Source organism: Mustelus asterias, chromosome 23 (assembly GCF_964213995.1).
Source record: "Mustelus asterias chromosome 23, sMusAst1.hap1.1, whole genome shotgun sequence".
Taxonomy (NCBI): Eukaryota; Metazoa; Chordata; class Chondrichthyes; order Carcharhiniformes; family Triakidae; genus Mustelus; species Mustelus asterias.
The window spans coordinates 31193666-31214150 of record NC_135823.1 but is presented as its reverse complement, the minus strand read 5'-3'; the positions used below and the strand labels follow the sequence as shown (position 1 = coordinate 31214150).

Genomic DNA, 20485 nt, shown 5'->3' with positions numbered 1-20485 from the left:
AATCACAGTGCCACCATGCTGTCCCAATCACAGTGCCACCATGCTGTCCCAATCACAGTGCCACCATGCTGTCCCAATCACAGTGCCACCATGCTGTCCCAATCACAGTGCCACCATGCTGTCCCAATCACAGTGCCACCATGCTGTCCCAATCACTGTGCCACCATGCTGTCCCAATCACTGTGCCACCATGCTGCCCCAATCACTGTGCCACCATGCTGTCCCAATCACAGTGCCACCATGCTGTCCCAATCACAGTGCCACCATGCTGCCCCAATCACTGTGCCGCCATGCGGTCCCAATCACAGTGCCGCCATGCTGTCCCAATCACTGTGCCGCCATGCTGTCCCAATCACTGTGCCACCATGCTGTCCCAATCACTGTGCCGCCATGCGGTCCCAATCACAGTGCCGCCATGCTGTCCCAATCACTGTGCCGCCATGCTGTCCCAATCACTGTGCCACCATGCTGTCCCAATCACTGTGCCACCATGCGGTCCCAATCACGGTGCTACCATGCTGCCCCAATCACGGTGCCACCATGCTGCCCCAATCACGGTGCCACCATGCTGCCCCAATCACTGTGCCACCATGCTGCCCCAATCACAGTGCCACCATGCTGTCCCAATCACTGTGCCACCATGCGGTCCCAATCACAGTGCCACCATGCTGTCCCAATCACTGTGCCACCATGCGGTCCCAATCACGGTGCTACCATGCTGCCCCAATCACTGTGCCACCATGCTGTCCCAATCACGGTGCCACCATGCTGTCCCAATCACGGTGCCACCATGCTGTCCCAATCACTGTGCTCCCATGCTGCCCCAATCACGGTGCCACCATGCTGTCCCAATCACGGTGCCACCATGCTGTCCCAATCACGGTGCCACCATGCTGTCCCAATCACGGTGCCACCATGCTGTCCCAATCACGGTGCCACCATGCTGTCCCAATCACTGTGCCACCATGCTGTCCCAATCACAGTGCCACCATGCTGTCCCAATCACGGTGCCACCATGCTGTCCCAATCACGGTGCCACCATGCTGTCCCAATCACTGTGCCACCATGCTGTCCCAATCACTGTGCCACCATGCGGTCCCAATCACGGTGCTACCATGCTGCCCCAATCACTGTGCCACCATGCTGTCCCAATCACAGTGCCACCATGCTGTCCCAATCACTGTGCTACCATGCTGTCCCAATCACTGTGCTACCATGCTGCCCCAATCACGGTGCCACCATGCTGTCCCAATCACGGTGCCACCATGCTGTCCCAATCACGGTGCCACCATGCTGTCCCAATCACTGTGCTCCCATGCTGCCCCAATCACGGTGCCACCATGCTGTCCCAATCACAGTGCCACCATGCTGTCCCAATCACGGTGCCACCATGCTGTCCCAATCACTGTGCTCCCATGCTGCCCCAATCACTGTGCCACCATGCTGTCCCAATCACGGTGCCACCATGCTGTCCCAATCACTGTGCCACCATGCTGTCCCAATCACGGTGCCACCATGCTGCCCCAATCACTGTGCCACCATGCTGCCCTAATCACTGTGCTACCATGCTGTCCCAATCACTGTGCTACCATGCTGCCCCAATCACTGTGCTACCATGCTGCCCCAATCACTGTGCTACCATGCTGCCCCAATCACTGTGCTACCATGCTGCCCCAATCACTGTGCCACCATGCTGCCCCTCATCAGTTTGTCACCATGCTGTCCCAATCACTGTGTCACCATGTGTGCCAATCACTGTGCCACCATGCTGTCCCAATCACAGTGCCACCATGCTGCCCCTCATCAGTTTGTCACCATGCTGTCCCAATCACTGTGTCACCATGTGTGCCAATCACTGTGCCACCATGCTGTCCCAATCGCTGTGCTACCATGCTTCCCCAATCACTGTGCTACCATGCTGCCCCAATCACTCTGCCACCATGCTGCCCCTCATCAGTTTGTCACCATGCTGTCCCAATCACTGTGTCACCATGTGTGCCAATCACTGTGCCACCATGCTGTCCCAATCACTGTGCCACCATGCTGCCCCAATCACTGTGCCACCATGCCACACAAGTTCCGGGCAATGACCCATTGGTTTGAGATTGTGTCTGTGCAACTTGAAGGGCTGCAAGCCAAAAGAGTTCATTCATTCCTGATTGGCGGTTGGTAACCAGTTGCCCTTCTGTGATTGGTTACAGTGAGTGGTGTTCTATTTCTGATTGGTGACAGTGATGTCTATTGTCGGGTTTGATTGGTTGCAGTGGGGCGGGGGGCTGATTGGCTGGTGCGGGCTCTGAGCGGCAGCTTGTTGCTCCAGGTTGAGTGCTGGCGGGCAGGTTTGTAGCGGAGCGCGGTTTTGGGGAAAGCGGCGTGGGAAGCGGGGGGTCGGTGTGTGAGCAATGCAGCTTCTCCCTGTCCCGGAGCGCTGCAGCCGCCGGGGCTGCATTGCCATCAGTGAGGGGCTGGGAGGAGGGGGTCAGCCCCTGGCCACTGCAACCTTAACTTATACAGCGTGCTTGATCAAGCCCAAATTGGGGGTGCAAGGTCTTCTCATCCTGTCAGCTTGGATCTTGTGTGTCCCTCATGTGAGAACCGTGAATCGGATTAAATCTCAATTGGATTTTTTAGGTTGGAATAAAAGTTTTTTTTCTTCCCGCAAGGGTACAGCCCGACCTTGAGCCAAGTGCAGATAAACAAAGAAAAATCAGGAAACTGTTGTGCAGTGTGCTGATGATGCAAGGCAGAGCAACAGTGAATAAAGATAATTCATTGCCCTACTTGAAGCAGGCGACTTTTTTTTCCTGAACAGAAAGTGCCTGGAGCCCACGTTAAAATGGCACAGTGGGTGATTGGCATGCTGGCACAGTGGTTGGCACTGCTGCCTCACAGCGCCAGGGACCCGGGTTCAATTCCAGCCTTGGGTCACTGTCTGTGTGGAGTTTGCACGTTCTCCTTGTGTCTGTGTTCCTCCACGTGCTCCGGTTTCCTCTCTCAGTCCAAGGATGTGCAGGTTAAATGGATTGGCCACGCTAAATTGCCCCTTAGTGTCCCACGGTGTGTAGGTTAGGGGGATTAGTGGGATAAATATGAAGGATAACAGAGATAGCGCCTGGGTGTGATTGTGTCGGTGCAGGCTCGAGGGGCTGAATGGCCTCCTTCTGCACAGTAGGGATTCTATGAGTCTATGAAGTTTCAGAAACTTTTGGATGGTCCAGTCTGGACACGTGGCACGTCCATTGTGTACCAACAGTGACTGGCACTGGCAGGAGAGGGCCTCTCGGCCCTATCCAATTTGTGCCCCTGTTAAGAGTTGACAGAGATGGTCAACATGAGGAATGATCTGGACTGAGTGGAAAGGGAGAAGTTGTTCATGGTTGTTGGAAGGGTCGTGAACATGAGGGCACAGATTTGAGGGTAAGTAGCAATGACAATATGAGAGAAAACCTTTTCAAGCATTGAGGGGTTAGGATCTGGAATGACCTAACTGATAATGTGATGGAAGAAGATTCCATTTTAGTATTGAAAAGGGAATTGGATCAGTATCTGAAAAGGGAAAACGAGCAGGGCTACAGGGACAAGGGCGGGGGAGGGGGGGAGTGGCTCTTGCAGAGGACCAGCATGGATGTGACTGGCTGAATGGCCTCCTGTGCTGTAACAATTCTTTGATTCTCTCAACTGCAGTCCTTTATGTACCACGTTGTAGGGTGACTGTTTTTCTGAATTGAATCTGGGGAGATACAGTCTGACGGTTACCCATGCCGTCTGCGGTCGTGGAGCACACTCTACTGTCTGGGTATCGCCGGGACGGCTTGACGCCAGGGCCATTCCCTCTTCAACCAAAACTCACAAGAATTTTGCATATAATCTGGAGACCATCGAGGAATAGAGTGGGGGTTACAGGAGTTGTGCGGTTGGTGGACCATGTGCTCTGCAGCCAATGAGCACAATCTCTACATAAGTTGAAGTCCCTGTGAGTATACCCTATGATGTGATGCATAAAGGGCGCAGAATTTAAAACAATAGATTGCCATCTCCCTCACCAATGGCCTGCCACACATCTCTGTCCACTTTGTTGACTGACCACAGGGCAGCTCAGGGTCACTTGACTTCCGATCTGAACCCATGCACCCACTAATGTAGGATGTTCATTCGGGTGTAGATTTTGTGAACTTGGGACTCTTCCGGGGACATTGTCCAGATCATGGCACCTTAATTGTGGACTGTCCATGGAAAACAGGAATGGAGAATCACCATACAAAGTATGTTATATATCTATATCTACGACCCATTCTGCCTGAGAGAGATCAAAATTGGATAAAACTCCAGGGCCATTAGGGAGAAACGTCTTTCTTTCCTGACTCCGGTAGCTCGCTGCAATTTCTGATGATCTAACAGAATAACTCATTGGCTTTAAAATGTCTTGGAAAGTTCAAAGGGTGTGATGTAAATACAAGCTTGTTACTGATGTTTGTCAAGTGAAAACAGAATTGGGGTTAGCAGTTCACCCATGAGGGGTGGGCAATTGGCTGAGGTGCTGGGAAAGGAGCACCATTGGTGAGGAGTCGTTTTGTGACGAGATTCAGTGGTGCTGAGAAGAGGGGGAAGGTTTTATTTGGAGAGTCTTGAAGTTTAGACGAGAAATTAGAATGTGTCTGTAAGAGAGAGTTCACACATTCTCCCTGTGTCTGTGTGGGTTTCCTCCGGGTGCTCCCGTTTCCTCCCACAGTCCGAAAGATGTGCTGGTTAGGTGGATTGACCATGCTGGAGTTCCCCTTAGTGTCAGGGGGACTAGCAGGGTAAATACATGGGGTTACGGGGATAGGGCCTAGGTGGGATTGTTGTCAGTGTAGGCTTGATGGGCCGGATGGCCTCCTTCTGCACTGCAGGGATTCTACATGATGCATGTCAAGTGTTGCATTGTATCCATCCTAAACTTTGGTGCAAAACGTCTTTTCTGTTGGGAAGGCTGTTGCTGGAAATGTAAGTAAGCAACTTGGTGCAAGTGTGACAGCAATTTAGACCACAAGGGGTTTGAGTGCTGAGACAAAGCACGCTTTGTTCCAAATCGCACTTGGGCAGCTTGTCAAAATAGTTGCGCTCTTGTTGCCACTTTGCTTCAAGTAACCAAAACTAGATTTGGAGGAAACGATTATAGACGGTATTTCGGCTGGTGAGCTTATGCAAGACCTGAAGCTAGGGTTGGTTATAACTCTGCACTGTGGCTTCCGCTGTTTGTCGAAGTGACGCTTACTAGCTTGGCGGTGACAATGAAAGGTTTGAATTGCACGTTCCTCAAATTCTGCCCTTCTCTTCTTTGTCCTGTGCCTGGAGGCTGTGCCTTCATCCATCCAAGCCTAAACTTAAATGCTGCTTAAATTCCTGACCAAGCGTTGGGTCAGCTACCCTAATGTCTTCTCATGTGGTTGGCTGTCAAATTTGCATCTGATTACACTCCTACAAGGACAACAATTTATATTAAGAATCATAGAATCCCTACAATGCAGAAGGAGGCCATTCGGCCCATCGAGTCTGCACCAACCACAATCCCAGCCAGGCCCTATCTCCGTAACCCCATGTATTTAGCCTGCCAGTCTCCTTGATACGAAGCGATATTTTAGCCTGGCCAATCCACCTAACCAGCAAATCTTTCGGACTGTGGGAGGAAACCAGAGCACCCGGAGGAAACCCACGCAGACACGGGGGGAACATGCAAATTCCACATGGACAGTGAGCCGAGGTCGGATTTGAATCCGGGTCCCTGGCGCTGTGAGGTAGCAGTACTAACCACTGTGCTAGCGTGCACCTTTTAAAGTAGTAAATTGTCCCTGTTATGTCTTTTGTGTGACCGGCGTCTGGAATCATTAAGAGAGGGTTCATACCTTGTTTGGAAATATGAGTTTCAGAGGGGAAAGGGGAACAAACTTTGTTGGTAACTATTTTCAGTGAGTTGGCATTGGCACGGTGCGCTGAATGGCCTCTTTCTGCATTGTGAAACATTACAATTTAAGAAGGACATCTAAAAGTTATTTACTGCTTGTTCTTCTTTGGTTTTGATCCAACTGTTAGAGCAGCAAAGTGCAGTTTGAACTGGCCTCCAATCTGTGAATGATTATGCAGGATTGTTGAAACATTGTTTAGAGTGGCGATTAAGCATTTCTGAGGACACCAGTTCTTGACCAAAGCCAGCTCCAGGTTCGTTCATTTCTCTTGTGCTATTTTTGCGTTTAATGCAGCAGAAATCCTGACCGGAAAAAGGACTTTCAATCATGGAAATTGTCATTGGTAACTCCTCAAGCAACTGGGAATCCCACGCTGCAATGCTGGTGGAGCCCCTCAGCACCAATGACCCCGAGGTAAGGAAAACAAATGCAAAATTATGTTGCCAATTTTCCTTTAAGGAGTGATTTGTTTCTCAAAACTGTAATGGACTGTCAGTGGGCACAGCGGGTACCGGGCAGCACAGACTGGACGTTTTCAGGTACCAGAATTGAGAGGTTCAAATTAAAAATACTAAACGGGCTGAGGCTCTTTTCTGTAGCAAAGAGAAGTCTGAGGGCTGACCTGAGGAAGGCTCTCAGCATTATGAAGGGGTTCACTAGTCGGGCGTTTTGAGCGTGGCTGAAAACCCACTGTCACAAATAGAGGAAAAGCACTCATAAATTCAATAAGAATTTCAGGAAAGACTTCTGAAAAGTGTTTAGAATGTAGAATGTAAATGCTACCACAGAGAGGCAAATAGCATTGAAGGAGAAACTCAATAACCAAATGAAGGAGAAAGGATTAAAAGGAAATCCTGATAAGGTTATTTGAAGCAGTGTGGGAGGAGGCTTGTGTGGAACATAAGTAGCAACATGGGGAACAGTTGGGCTGAATGGCCTGTTTCTGAGCTGTTATAGTCTGTGTAACGTAGAGTAGATATGGCTTCAAAGCAACAGGTTGGGGTGGGGGGTAGTAGGAAACTTCAGATCTAAATACATTTATAAGTCTTACGACAAATGTCAAGGCTAATGAGCAGAGTGGAGTGATTTAGGTAAAATAGCAGATTGTGTCAGAAAGGGTTGCAGAGTTTAACAATGGTGATAGGGAAACGGCGACAAAGGCTATGTTTGGGAAAATAGTCAAAAATTAAATTTAAATGTGCTATGTTTGAGTGCAAGGTGTATTTGTAACAAGGTAAATGAATTCATGGCAGGAATTCAGATAAATGGATTTGATTTGTCGCCATTACCGAGACTCGATTGGAAGGTTGCCCAGGATTAGGAACTTGATATTCGAGGGTGTGCAACTTTCAGGAAAGATTGGCAAAGTGGCAAAGGACAGTAGGGGGTGATGATTTGTGGTGATTGTCCCTTAAAGGGCAACACAGCAGAGTAATGGTCACGTGGCTTGGGGGACCAATTGGGACTCAGAGTGGGTTATCACCCCAGGGGGTGGAGTCTTCTTGGGCAAGTTCGGTGCAGCCATGAGGTTGTCGTTCTCTTATTAATAAAACTTCCTGTGTTCACAAATGAACTCTGGGAAAGTGCATCTTTACATGGGGTGATAAAGGATTAAAGGAGGCCATTAGAAAGGCTCTTAGCCCAGAAAATTAGGATATAGAATCAGAATGGGTGGAATTAAGAAATAACAAATGGCAAAAAACATTGGTGAAGGTAGGCATAAAACAGGGAGTATCATAAAATCATGTAGTGCAGAAAAGGCCCTTTGGCCCATCGAGTCTGTACTGACACGTGAGAAACACCTGACCTCCCACCTAATCCAATTTACCAGCACTTGGCCCATAGCCTGAATAATAATAAAGGATCATTTTTGGGGTGGCAGGTTGTAACTAATGGAACATTGAGAGCTTAGTGTTTAGGTCTCAGCTGTTTACAATCTATATCAATGATCTGGATGAGAGGAGTAACTGTAATATACACAAGTTTGCTGATGATGTGAAGCTGGGTGAGGAAGTAAGCTGTGAGGAGGACACAAAGAGACTTCAAAATGATATAGACCAGTTAAGTGGTTAGGCGAGAAGATGGTAGTTGGAGTGGTAAGGAAACTGGAAAAGCAGAATATTTTTAAAAAGAGAGAGTAAATGACATTCAGAGATTTGTGTGTCTTTGTACAAACAAAATCACAAAGTTAACTTATGAGTACAATAAACATTTAGGAAGGCAAATGGTATATTAGCCTTTATTGCAGGGAGATTGGTGCATAGGAGTCAGGTAATTGTTGCAATTATACAGGACTTTGGTATGATCACACATGGAGTACTCGACATAGTTTTAGTTTGCTTAACCAAAGGGTATACTTGCCTTTGAGGAGGCGCAATGAAGGTTTACTAGATTGATTCCACAGAGGAGGGGGCTGTCCTGTGAGGAGAGACTGAGTAGAATGGACTGTATTCTCTGGAGTTTAGAAGAGTTCAGGTGATTGTACGAAAACAAAATATTTTGGTGGTAGATGCTGAGAGGCTTTTCTAAAGGTAAACTTGCAGGTTGAGTCCGTAATTAAGAAAGCAAATGTAATGTTGTCATTTATCTCAAGAGGCTTGGAATACAAAAGCAGGGATGTACTTCTGAGGCTTTATAAAGCACTGGTTAGGCCCCATTTGGAGTACTGTGAGCAATTTTGGGCCCCACACCTCAGGAAGGACATACTGGCACTGGAGCGGGTCCAGCGGAGATTCACACGGATGATCCCAGGAATGGTAGGCCTGACATACGATGAACGTCTGAGGATCGTGGGATTATATTCATTGGAGTTTAGGAGGTTGAGGGGAGATCTGATAGAAACTTACAAGGTAATGAACGGCTTAGATAGGATGGACGTAGGGAAGTTGTTTCCATTAACAGGGGAGACTAGGACGCGGGGGCACAGCCTTAGAATAAAAGGGAGTCACTTTAGAACAGAGATGAGGAGAAATTTCTTCAGCCAGAGAGTGGTGGGTCTGTGGAATTCATTGCCACAGAGGGCTGTGGAGGCCGAGACGTTGAGCGTCTTCAAGACAGAAATTGATAAATTCTTGATTTCTCGAGGAATTAAGGGCTATGGGGAGAGAGCGGGTAAATGGAGTTGAAATCAACCATGATTGAATGGTGGAGTGGACTCGATGGGCCGAATGGCCTTACTTCCGCTCCTATGTCTTATGGTCTTATGGTCTTCCTGGACAAGATGTCGACCAGGAATCATAGTCACAGCGTAAGGCGTCGGCCATTCAGGGCGTAGGTGAGGGAAGTTTCTTCGCTCAGAAGGCCAGGCATCTTTGGAATTACCTAACCCAGAGGACCGCAAGTACTTAGTTGTTGAGTTCGATAGATTTTTAGGCAGTAAAGAAATCAAGGGACACAGGAATAGGGCAGAGAAATGGAGTTGAGGTAGAGGTTCAGCCACGATCTCATTGAATGGTCAAACAGGCTCGAGAGACTGTCTGGTCTGTTTCTGCTCCTATTTCTTCTGCTAAGAGAGCAGGCATGCTGTAATTGGATAACATGCCTCGGGCTCAGGAGCAGTGGTGAGAATGCGGCGGGGGAGAAAATTAGATTGAATTCCGTCTCCTGATTTCGGGACTCCAGTCTAAGAGAGATTTACAATAGCTGATGACAATGAGACCTTATTTCTGTGCAAGACGGGTTACTAACCCTTGACCTGTGCTGAGAAACAGCACTTAGGGAGATTTTAAAAATGTTCTTTTCCCCTGCCAGGTGTACGAGATCATTAAGAAAGAGAAGAGTCGCCAGAGACTGGGCTTGGAACTTATTGCCTCCGAGAACTTTGCAAGCAGAGCCGTGTTGGAGGCTCTGGGCTCCTGCATGAACAACAAGTATTCAGAGGGATATCCGGGCCAGAGGTGCGTAATCAGCACTCACCCCTGTCTTTAGTAACTTCATTCTTTGCTCTGACACGTGACTGCGCCTTTCTTGGAATGAAAGAAAGTACGATGGCCTGGGGGACACGATTTACAAGTCAAATCTTTCAGCCCTCCCAAATGCCGTGGAACAGCAACAAATTGGATTTATACGTGATACCTTTGATTTAGTAAATGTCCCATGGTGCTACACCAGAGTGTTATCAAAGCAACAGTCGATGGATGAGTTTATCTTTAACTCATTTATTTCACCTGTTGACTCCTTTTATTTGTTTGTTTTCAGCTTTCAACACTTCCATCACCATGATGACTACATTCCAAAAGTACTTCACTGACTGTAAAGTGCTTTGGGATGGCTCTGAGATTGTAAAAGACGCTATATAAATGCCAATCCTTTTTTCTCCCCCCTTTTTACTGTCCTGGAACCTAAACGGCAGTGACAGCGTCTCCTGACTCTCTGATTGCTCAATACTTATCCTCAGCATTAATGTTACCCTGAACAAGCCCAATTCAATCACAACCAATTTAAGTGCTGTACTCTGAACCTAGTGAAGTAATTGTTAACAGAGCTTACAATGGTGGAGAACTCGCCAGTTCAGGTACTGTGCTAGGCGTTTTCCTTCACCAAATGTTTTGGGCTCATTTCAGGAACCGGCCCCGTTTTTTAACATGGAAATGGAACTGGACTGGCTCCTCTCGTTCACTGGACAGTCCTACGAGGCCTACAGTTCCTGAAGGCTGGCCGTTAGGAGTGCAGCCACTGTAATGGCTTTTTTTAAAGAGTTCTTTTTAGGTGGGAAAACTAATCTTAATCTGCAAAATTGATGATTTCTCTCTCTCTACTCTGGTCCCAATTCTCAGTGTTCTCCATTGTCATTCACGGGACTGAATAGAATTGTCACCATTTCCCTATCACCATTGTTAAACTCTCCAACTCTTTCTGACACAATCTGCAATTTTACCCAAATCACACCTCTCTGTTCGATAGTCTTTTGTCATTCTGTCCCTTGAGCCAGTTCTGCCATTTAATTGGATCCTGGTTGGTTTGTACCTTAAATCCATTGACCTGCCTTAGTTCCTTATCCCTTGATGATTTTACGTAACAAACCTGGGGAGAGAGTTTCAGATTTGCACTGCCCTTTGTGTGAAATGATAAAGGTGCAATGTAAGGTGTACCGTGACTCGGATTATTATACTGCTCCTGCAGGAGTGCCAAGATAAAGTATTTATGGTTTTCCAGTAAGTCTTTTTTAACTTGTTGGTCCCACGGCCTGTTTAATGCAGCGGCCGTCTTGTTTCTGTAGGTATTATGGTGGCACTGAATTTGTAGATGAATTGGAGCGAATGTGCCAGAAACGAGCATTGGATCTGTACGGCCTTGACCCACAGAGATGGGGAGTCAATGTTCAGCCATATTCGGGTAAGCTCTGGAGGTATAACTCATTTGCCCCCTAATTACCCCAAGATTTTCCCCCTACTCTGTTGAAGGCAGCAGCTCATCCAGAGGGCACAGAACCTGTTAGAACTACAAGAATTCTTGCTTTACATATTTGCATAGAGATCAAGTGTTAGCTGTCTCTTCCAGCATGGCTGGAGATGGGGGCCTTTACTAACAACCCCCCACCGCCCACCCCCCTCCCCACCCACCCCACCCCCCTTCAACCAAGCTGCCTCATGTCACCTTGGCAGAGATCGGCCAGCTGAGTGACTTGCTTGCCCACTAGTGGTGTTTCTCTGGAGCAAAGAGCACCTTGGGATTGAACTGACATCATTTAGTATTAGCATCTGCTGCCTGAGAATGTGGTTGGAGATTTGGAAAGGGCGTCAGTAATCTATCTCGCTCTCTCTCTCTCACTCTCTCTCTCTGCTTGGGCTTGACAGGCTCCCCAGCAAATTTTGCCGTTTACACGGCTCTCGTGGAGCCTCATGGGAGGATCATGGGGTTAGACCTTCCCGATGGTGGCCACCTGACCCACGGCTTCATGACGGATAAGAAGAAAATCTCCGCTACGTCCATCTTCTTTGAGTCCATGCCATACAAGGTAGGAGCGGTTGGAAGGTAACTCAATATTGAACTCACAGTCTATTCTTCACTCACTGTCCTTTTATTTTCAATTCGAAAGAAATCTCGCAACAGCGTAGAAAACCGTTTGCCTCATGACGCCTGTGCCAGTTCTTTGAAAGAGTTATTGAATAAATCCTATTCCCACGCATCCCTCCACCCTTTCTCCAGAGTCCTGGACATTCTTTTCTTTTCAGGTATCTGTACAATTTGCAATCAATCTGCTGTCTCCACCCTGTTCAGGGGAGTCATTCCAGATCATAACAAAGCTTGCATGACTCTACTTGAGAAGTGATACTCACCTCCTTCCCATTTGCCACACTGGGATCTCGAAATGTAAAATCCACTGTGACTTCCTTTAAGAAATGTGTGAAAATAGGTAATGTACTCACATCGAGTTAGAATCACAGAACCTTGTCATTTATTGTATAGGAGGAGGCCATTCAGCCGATCACGCCAGTATCCAGTCTAATTCCACGTTCCAGCTCTTGGTCCACAGCCCTGGATGTTATGGCATTTCAAGTGCATATCGAAAGTATTGTTTAAATGCATGGAGTTCTTGACTAACGCTCCGAGTGTAAAGAGAATCTCCTGAATTACCCTATAAACCTTTTGCCAATCACACTTTAAATCTATCTAGGGTGTTGGTGAGGCCACACCTGGAGTATTGTGTGCAGTTTTGGTGTCCTTATCTGAGGAAGGATGTCCTTGCTATAGAGGGAGTACAGTGAAGGTTTACCAGGCTGATTCCTGGGATGGCAGGTCTGTCATATGAGGAGAGACTAAGTCGGTTAGGATTATATTCACTGGAGTTTAGAAGAGTGAGGGGGGATCTCATAGAAATTTATAAAATTCTAACAGGATTAGACAGGGTAGATTCAGAAAGAATGTTCCCAATGGAGGGGGAGTCCAGAACTAGAGGTTACAGTTTGAGGATAAAAAACCTTTTAGAACTGAGGTGAGGAGAAATTTCTTCACCCAGAGGGTGGTGAGTGTGTGGAATTCACTACCACCGAATGTAGTTCAGGCCAAAATCCACCTAACTACACCTCTTTGGACATAAAGACGCAATTTTACCACGGCCAATCCACCTAACCCGCACATCTTTGGACTGTGGGAGGAAACCGGAGCATCCGGAGGAAACCCACGCAGACACGGGGAGAATGTGCAAACTCCACACAGACAGTCACCCAAGGCTGGAATCAAACCCAGGTCCCTGGCGCTGTGAGGCAGCAGGACTAACCATTGTGCCACTGTGCTGCCCTTTATCTACCCTATCTTCCTGCAGTCGGCAATGTTCCCCCTCACTCTGAAACGCATGACCATTTTTTGTATCACTTGCAACGTTCTAAAGTAGCCCCCTAGTTTTGAAATGCACCATGAAGAGCAAGGGATCGAGTACTGAGCCCTACAAAACAGTACTGCAAGCAGCCCTCTTGCCACAGAAACCCCTGTCAGCAATTGCCCGATTACCCTATACAATCACCCTGTACAATTTTAGATTCAGAAATTCACCAAAGATCCTTAGACAGCACCTTCCAAATCCACGACCATCTAGAAGGACAAGGGCAGCAGATACATTGGAACACCACCACCTACCAGTTCGCCTCCAAGCCACTCACCATCCTGATTGGAAATATAATCGCCGTTCCTTCGCAGTCGCTGGGTCAAAATCCTGGAATTCCCTCCCGAACGACATTGTGGGTCAACCCACAGAACATGGACTGCAGCGATTCAAGAAGACAGCTCACCACCACCTTCTCAAGGGCAACTGGGGATGGGCAATAAATGCTGGCCTAGCCAGCGACGCCCATGTCTCATGACTGAATAACAAAAAATTCAGCCTCCACTTTCCCTTGCATCCCATTGGCTTTTACTTTTCTGATGAATCTGCCCCGTGAGACCTGGTCAAAAATCAGTGTGGACTATATCACTGATCCTCCTGTTACCTTCTCAAAACATTACATCAAATTAGTCTGTCATTAACAAATTAACTGTCTGCTGTTTGTCGTTGATGAATCTGTGCCAATCTGAATGACGGATTTATATGTCCCTGAGAAATGTTTCCAATAATTTACCCAGTAGCAAGGTTAGGCTTACCGAACCATAAGCACTCAGCCTATCCCTCCCTTATTTAAAAAAAGAACAGCATAATGCTAGCTGTGCTCCAGTTCCTCAGCACCGAGGATTGGGAAAACGCTGACCGGAGCCTCCACTACCTCCTCACTGGTTCCTTTTCATAACCTGGGATACATCTCATCTGGGCCTGGGGGAGTTAATTTATCATCGAAGATGCTAAACCCCTTGATATTTCCTTGCTCGCTATGTTTACCCCATCTAATGCTTCACACTCTCACCTCCTCGATTACAATGTCGGCATTGTTCCTCACTTTTGGGAAGGCTGAAACAAAGGCCGGAATCCTAGCACTGTTTACGCCGGCGGGATTTTCCCATCCCACCGCAGTGAACGGAGATTTAGCTGGCCGTGAGCGCAGCATGAACGGCCGGTAAGATCGCACCCAGTGTATTCATTAAGAACCGTAATCACATCTTTCTGCCTTCACACATGAAAATTCGTACTCGTTTCCAACAGGCCCAACTCTTTCCTTAGTTATCATGTTGCTCTTTATATATGTATAAGACATGTTTGGGTTTTCCTTGCCAATATTTTTCCATGCCCTTTGCTTTCCTGATTTGTTGACTCCAGCATTGCGTTTCAGTTTTTGACACAAGCTTCTGTTTTTTTCCCTTAAACTACAATGTGTGCTTCTTGACATCCAGAGGCTCCAGATTTGGGAGTCCCACTCTATTTTATCTGTGGGAATATATATGTTTTGAGCCCTCACTACCTCCTGGCATGGCTCCCACTAACCTGACCCTGATTTGCTTTCAAATATCTTGCTTCCAGTCCACTTTTGCTAAATCACATTTCCACATATTACAATTGGCCTGTCCTTAACCAAGAACTTTTACTCCTGGTCTGTCTTCGTCCTTCTCCATAATTACTGTAAGTCTACGCGGCAACGTGGCCAGACCCATCCTTCACAACAACAGGTTCTGGTAGAACCACAGTATGTAGTAACACTTGGTGTTTGCGTATCGAAGATCTATGCACATCTTTATGCAACCGCACTCAAAGATGGCCATCAGGATGAGGGTGGCGTTGGTACATTTTTTCCTCCCTTTCCAGAGATTTGTGCACGGTGTTCCTCTGGACACAATCCATCTTGGATCTTCAGATAAGCTTGAAGTTGGGTTAGGCGACTGCAGCGGAGCGGGATCGGGTCAGACCTGTACCAAGTAACCAACCCCAAGAGTACGTTACACCTGATGACCAGGTTTTGCTCCCACGTGCTCAGTTTCTGCTTTACCATAGCAATCCGGTTCTCCCAATTTTTGGCGCATGCCCCAGTTGCTCCAAACTATATCCCAGTAAGAAGTCTCACAACACCAGGTTAAAGTCCAACAGGTTTATTTGGTAGCAAATACCATTTGGTAGCAAATACCATTTGGTATTTGCTACCAAATAAACCTGTTGGACTTTAACCTGGTGTTGTGAGACTTCTTACTGTGCTTACCCCAGTCCAACGCCGGCATCTCCACATCCAAACTATATCCCCAGCCCCATCAGGTAATCTGACCCGACGGTGAAGGGGACAAAAGATCAGTCAGCTCAATTCCCGAAGAACCTGGTCTTGCTCTTGCCACAGTTTACCTTGGCTCCCGAGGCCAGTTCAAACTGGTTGCAGACATTCAGGGACCTGCGCACTGGCATCAGATCTGAGTCGAAGAACTCGATGTCATCCATGTACAGGGAAGCTTTGACCTGCGTACCTCCACTGCCTGGGATCGTCACTCCTGTTATGCCCGGATCCTTCCTGATGGACTCAGAAAAAGATTCTATGCAACAAACAAACAGGACAGAGGAAAGAGGGCAGTCCTGCCTGACACCAGATTTGATTTGAAAGCTTTCTGACTCCCACCCATTGATTGAAACTGTGCTACTGATCTTTGTGTAGAGCAGTTGGATCCAATTGCAGAATACCTCCCCAAATCCCATTTTGGAGAGCCCATCCATCATGTAAATGTGCGGTATTCTGTCAAACGCCTTCTCCTGGTCCAGGCTGATGAGGCAGATGTCCGTCCCGCTGTTTTACGCCAAATGTAATCAAATAATAATCGCTACCTCTAAAATACTCTCTCATTGATACCCATTCCAGTTGCCCAGCTTCATTTCATAAACCTCAGTCCAGAACTACCCTCTATTGTTGGATTGGCTATGTGCTGACTAAAACTGTGCTGTCTATACCTTTTACACGATTCTATCCCAGTCAAGATTAGGGTCATTGAAATTTCCCTTACTAATAAGGGCCTATTGCCTACTTATTTGCTGTTCAGTGTCGCTCTGACTGGGATCCACAGTGCACTGTCAGCAGTTTGATTACTCCTTTTTTCTTCTATTCCACCAACATGACCTTATCCGATGATCCTGCTGGAATATCATCCGTCCTCACAGCTGTGATTGTTCATCAATATTGTGACATCCTCCATCCCACTGTCTCACTATCTAATCTGAAAATTCTGTAACCAGGAATGTTGAACTGCCACCCTTGCCCTGCTTTAAGCCATGTCTGATATTGTATTTCAAAGTTTCTCTCTGTGCCCTCAACTCTGCTTATTCATTGAACTCCTTATGTTGAAGTGTACAGCAATTAAACACTGCCCCATTCTCCTCTTGCCTATTTTCCAGCCTCTGTTTCCTCTGCCTTATTTTTAAGCTTAATATTTTCTGCCTTCCATTTCCAGCCTTACTTCTCTTGCTCCTGAATCTAAACTCAAGTTCCCATCCCCTGCTGTCAGGTAATGAAAACTATCCCCAAAAGCACTAGCAACCCTCCCTGTGTAAATCCTGGTGCCTGCCCATTCACCATTCTCATCTTCCCCAATGTACTAAAGCCCAGGTTGGGTGTTCCTCATAGGAACTCGGAAGATACCAGGGACAACTCCTCCTTTGTACTGTAATGTGGCTGGTTCAGAGATTGTCCTTGGCTGGGGAATGAGAGTAAATTGTCCCGCTCTTCACTTTTTTAAAAATCCAGAACTAAAGGGAATGCAGGAGTTGAAAGAGAAAAAACACCACAAGCGAGTCTCTGGAGAGCTGCTTTCAGGTTGTTGAGCCCAATAGAACAGTTGATATTACAAGGACCCCCTGTTCGTTTAGCCTTGGGGTGGAGTGGGGTAAAGTTCCTGATGTTAAGGCAAAGGCTCATGTTGGTTTAGATGCCATTTTACCGGCGAGATTGTTAAATCGCGTCTTTTGGGATATTACAATGAGAAACACTCTGGGATATTACAATGAGAAACACTGGGATATTACAATGAGAAACACTCTGGGATATTACAATGAGAAACACTGGGATATTACAATGAGAAACTCTGGGATATTACAATGAGAAACACTGGGATATTACAATGAGAAACTCTGGGATATTACAATGAGAAACTCTGGGATATTACAATGAGAAACACTGGGATATTACAATGAGAAACTCTGGGATATTACAATGAGAAACACTGGGACATTACAATGAGAAACACTGGGACATTACAATGAGAAACTCTGGGACATTACAATGAGAAACACTGGGACATTACAATGAGAAACACTGGGATATTACAATGAGAAACACTAGGACATTACAATGAGAAACACTGGGATATTACAATGAGAAACACTGGGATATTACAATGAGAAACACTGGGATATTACAATGAGAAACACTGGGATATTACAATGAGAAACTCTGGGACATTACAATGAGAAACACTGGGACATTACAATGAGAAACACTGGGATATTACAATGAGAAACTCTGGGACATTACAATGAGAAACACTGGGACATTACAATGAGAAACACTGGGACATTACAATGAGAAACTCTGGGATATTACAATGAGAAACACTGGGATATTACAATGAGAAACACTGGGATATTACAATGAGAAACACTCTGGGATATTACAATGAGAAACACTGGGATATTACAATGAGAAACACTCTGGGATATTACAATGAGAAACTCTGGGATATTACAATGAGAAACACTCTGGGATATTACAATGAGAAACATTGGGATATTACAATGAGAAACATTGGGATATTACAATGAGAAACACTGGGATATTACAATGAGAAACACTCTGGGATATTACAATGAGAAACACTGGGATATTACAATGAGAAACACTCTGGGATATTACAATGAGAAACTCTGGGATATTACAATGAGAAACACTCTGGGATATTACAATGAGAAACACTGGGATATTACAATGAGAAACATTGGGATATTACAATGAGAAACACTGGGATATTACAATGAGAAACACTCTGGGATATTACAATGAGAAACACTGGGATATTACAATGAGAAACACTCTGGGATATTACAATGAGAAACACTGGGATATTACAATGAGAAACACTCTGGGATATTACAATGAGAAACTCTGGGATATTACAATGAGAAACACTGGGATATTACAATGAGAAACACTCTGGGACATTACAATGAGAAACACTCTGGGATATTACAATGAGAAACTCTGGGATATTACAATGAGAAACACTGGGATATTACAATGAGAAACACTCTGGGATATTACAATGAGAAACACTCTGGGATATTACAATGAGAAACACTGGGATATTACAATGAGAAACACTGGGATATTACAATGAGAAACACTGGGATATTACAATGAGAAACACTGGGATATTACAATGAGAAACACTCTGGGATATTACAATGAGAAACACTCTGGGATATTACAATGAGAAACACTGGGATATTACAATGAGAAACACTGGGATATTACAATGAGAAACACTCTGGGATATTACAATGAGAAACACTGGGATATTACAATGAGAAACACTGGGATATTACAATGAGAAACACTCTGGGACATTACAATGAGAAACACTCTGGGATATTACAATGAGAAACACTCTGGGATATTACAATGAGAAACTCTGGGATATTACAATGAGAAACACTGGGATATTACAATGAGAAACACTGGGATATTACAATGAGAAACACTCTGGGATATTACAATGAGAAACACTGGGATATTACAATGAGAAACACTGGGATATTACAATGAGAAACACTCTGGGACATTACAATGAGAAACACTCTGGGATATTACAATGAGAAACACTCTGGGATATTACAATGAGAAACACTCTGGGATATTACAATGAGAAACACTGGGATATTTCAATGAGAAACTCTGGGATATTACAATGAGAAACACTGGGATATTTCAATGAGAAACTCTGGGATATTACAATGAGAAACACTCTGGGATATTACAATGAGAAACTCTGGGATATTTCAATGAGAAACTCTGGGATATTACAATGAGAAACACTGGGATATTTCAATGAGAAACACTGGGATATTTCAATGAGAAACACTGGGATATTACAATGAGAAACACTCTGGGATATTACAATGAGAAACACTGGGATATTACAATGAGAAACACTCTGGGATATTACAATGAGAAACACTGGGATATTACAATGAGAAACACTGGGATATTACAATGAGAAACACTGGGATATTACAATGAGAAACACTGGGATATTACAATGAGAAACACACTGGGATATTACAATGAGAAACACTGGGATATTACAATGAGAAACACTGGGATATTTCAATGAGAAACACTGGGATATTACAATGAGAAACACTCTGGGATATTACAATGAGAAACACTGGGATATTACAATGAGAAACACTCTGGGACATTACAATGAGAAACATTGGGATATTACAATGAGAAACACTCTGGGATATTACAATGAGAAACACTCTGGGATATTACAATGAGAAACACTGGGATATTTCAATGAGAAACTCTGGGATATTACAATGAGAAACACTGGGATATTACAATGAGAAACACTGGGATATTTCAATGAGAAACTCTGGGATATTACAATGAGAAACACTGGGATATTTCAATGAGAAACTCTGGGATATTACAATGAGAAACACTGGGATATTACAATGAGAAACACTGGGACATTACAATGAGAAACACTGGGATATTACAATGAGAAACACTGGGATATTTCAATGAGAAACACTCTGGGATATTACAATGAGAAACTCTGGGATATTACAATGAGAAACACTGGGATATTTCAATGAGAAACTCTGGGATATTACAATGAGAAACACTGGGATATTACAATGAGAAACACTGGGACATTACAATGAGAAACACTGGGATATTACAATGAGAAACACTGGGATATTTCAATGAGAAACTCTGGGATATTACAATGAGAAACACTGGGATATTTCAATGAGAAACACTGGGATATTACAATGAGAAACACTGGGATATTTCAATGAGAAACTCTGGGATATTACAATGAGAAACACTCTGGGATATTACAATGAGAAACTCTGGGATATTACAATGAGAAACACTGGGATATTACAATGAGAAACACTGGGATATTACAATGAGAAACACTCT

At 45.4% G+C, this 20485-nt stretch overlaps 1 protein-coding gene across 4 annotated transcripts in view; it reads left to right on the top strand.

The window, feature by feature from the left end:
• The window catches only part of shmt1 (serine hydroxymethyltransferase 1 (soluble)), a 43688-nt gene that overhangs the window by 4428 nt on the left and 18775 nt on the right, over positions 1–20485 (top strand). The window contains exons 1-5 of one of the 4 annotated variants that reach the window (XM_078240192.1): positions 2283–2339; positions 6237–6356; positions 9693–9838; positions 11161–11276; positions 11738–11898. In XM_078240192.1, the coding sequence (XP_078096318.1) occupies positions 6270–6356; positions 9693–9838; positions 11161–11276; positions 11738–11898 (510 nt within the window). In that variant the 5' untranslated portion in view covers positions 2283–2339; positions 6237–6269. Of the gene's footprint in view, positions 1–2282; positions 2632–6236; positions 6357–9692; positions 9839–11160; positions 11277–11737; positions 11899–20485 lie in introns of those variants that run through there. The other 3 variants (XM_078240194.1, XM_078240195.1, XM_078240196.1) reach the window with 3 other exon arrangements.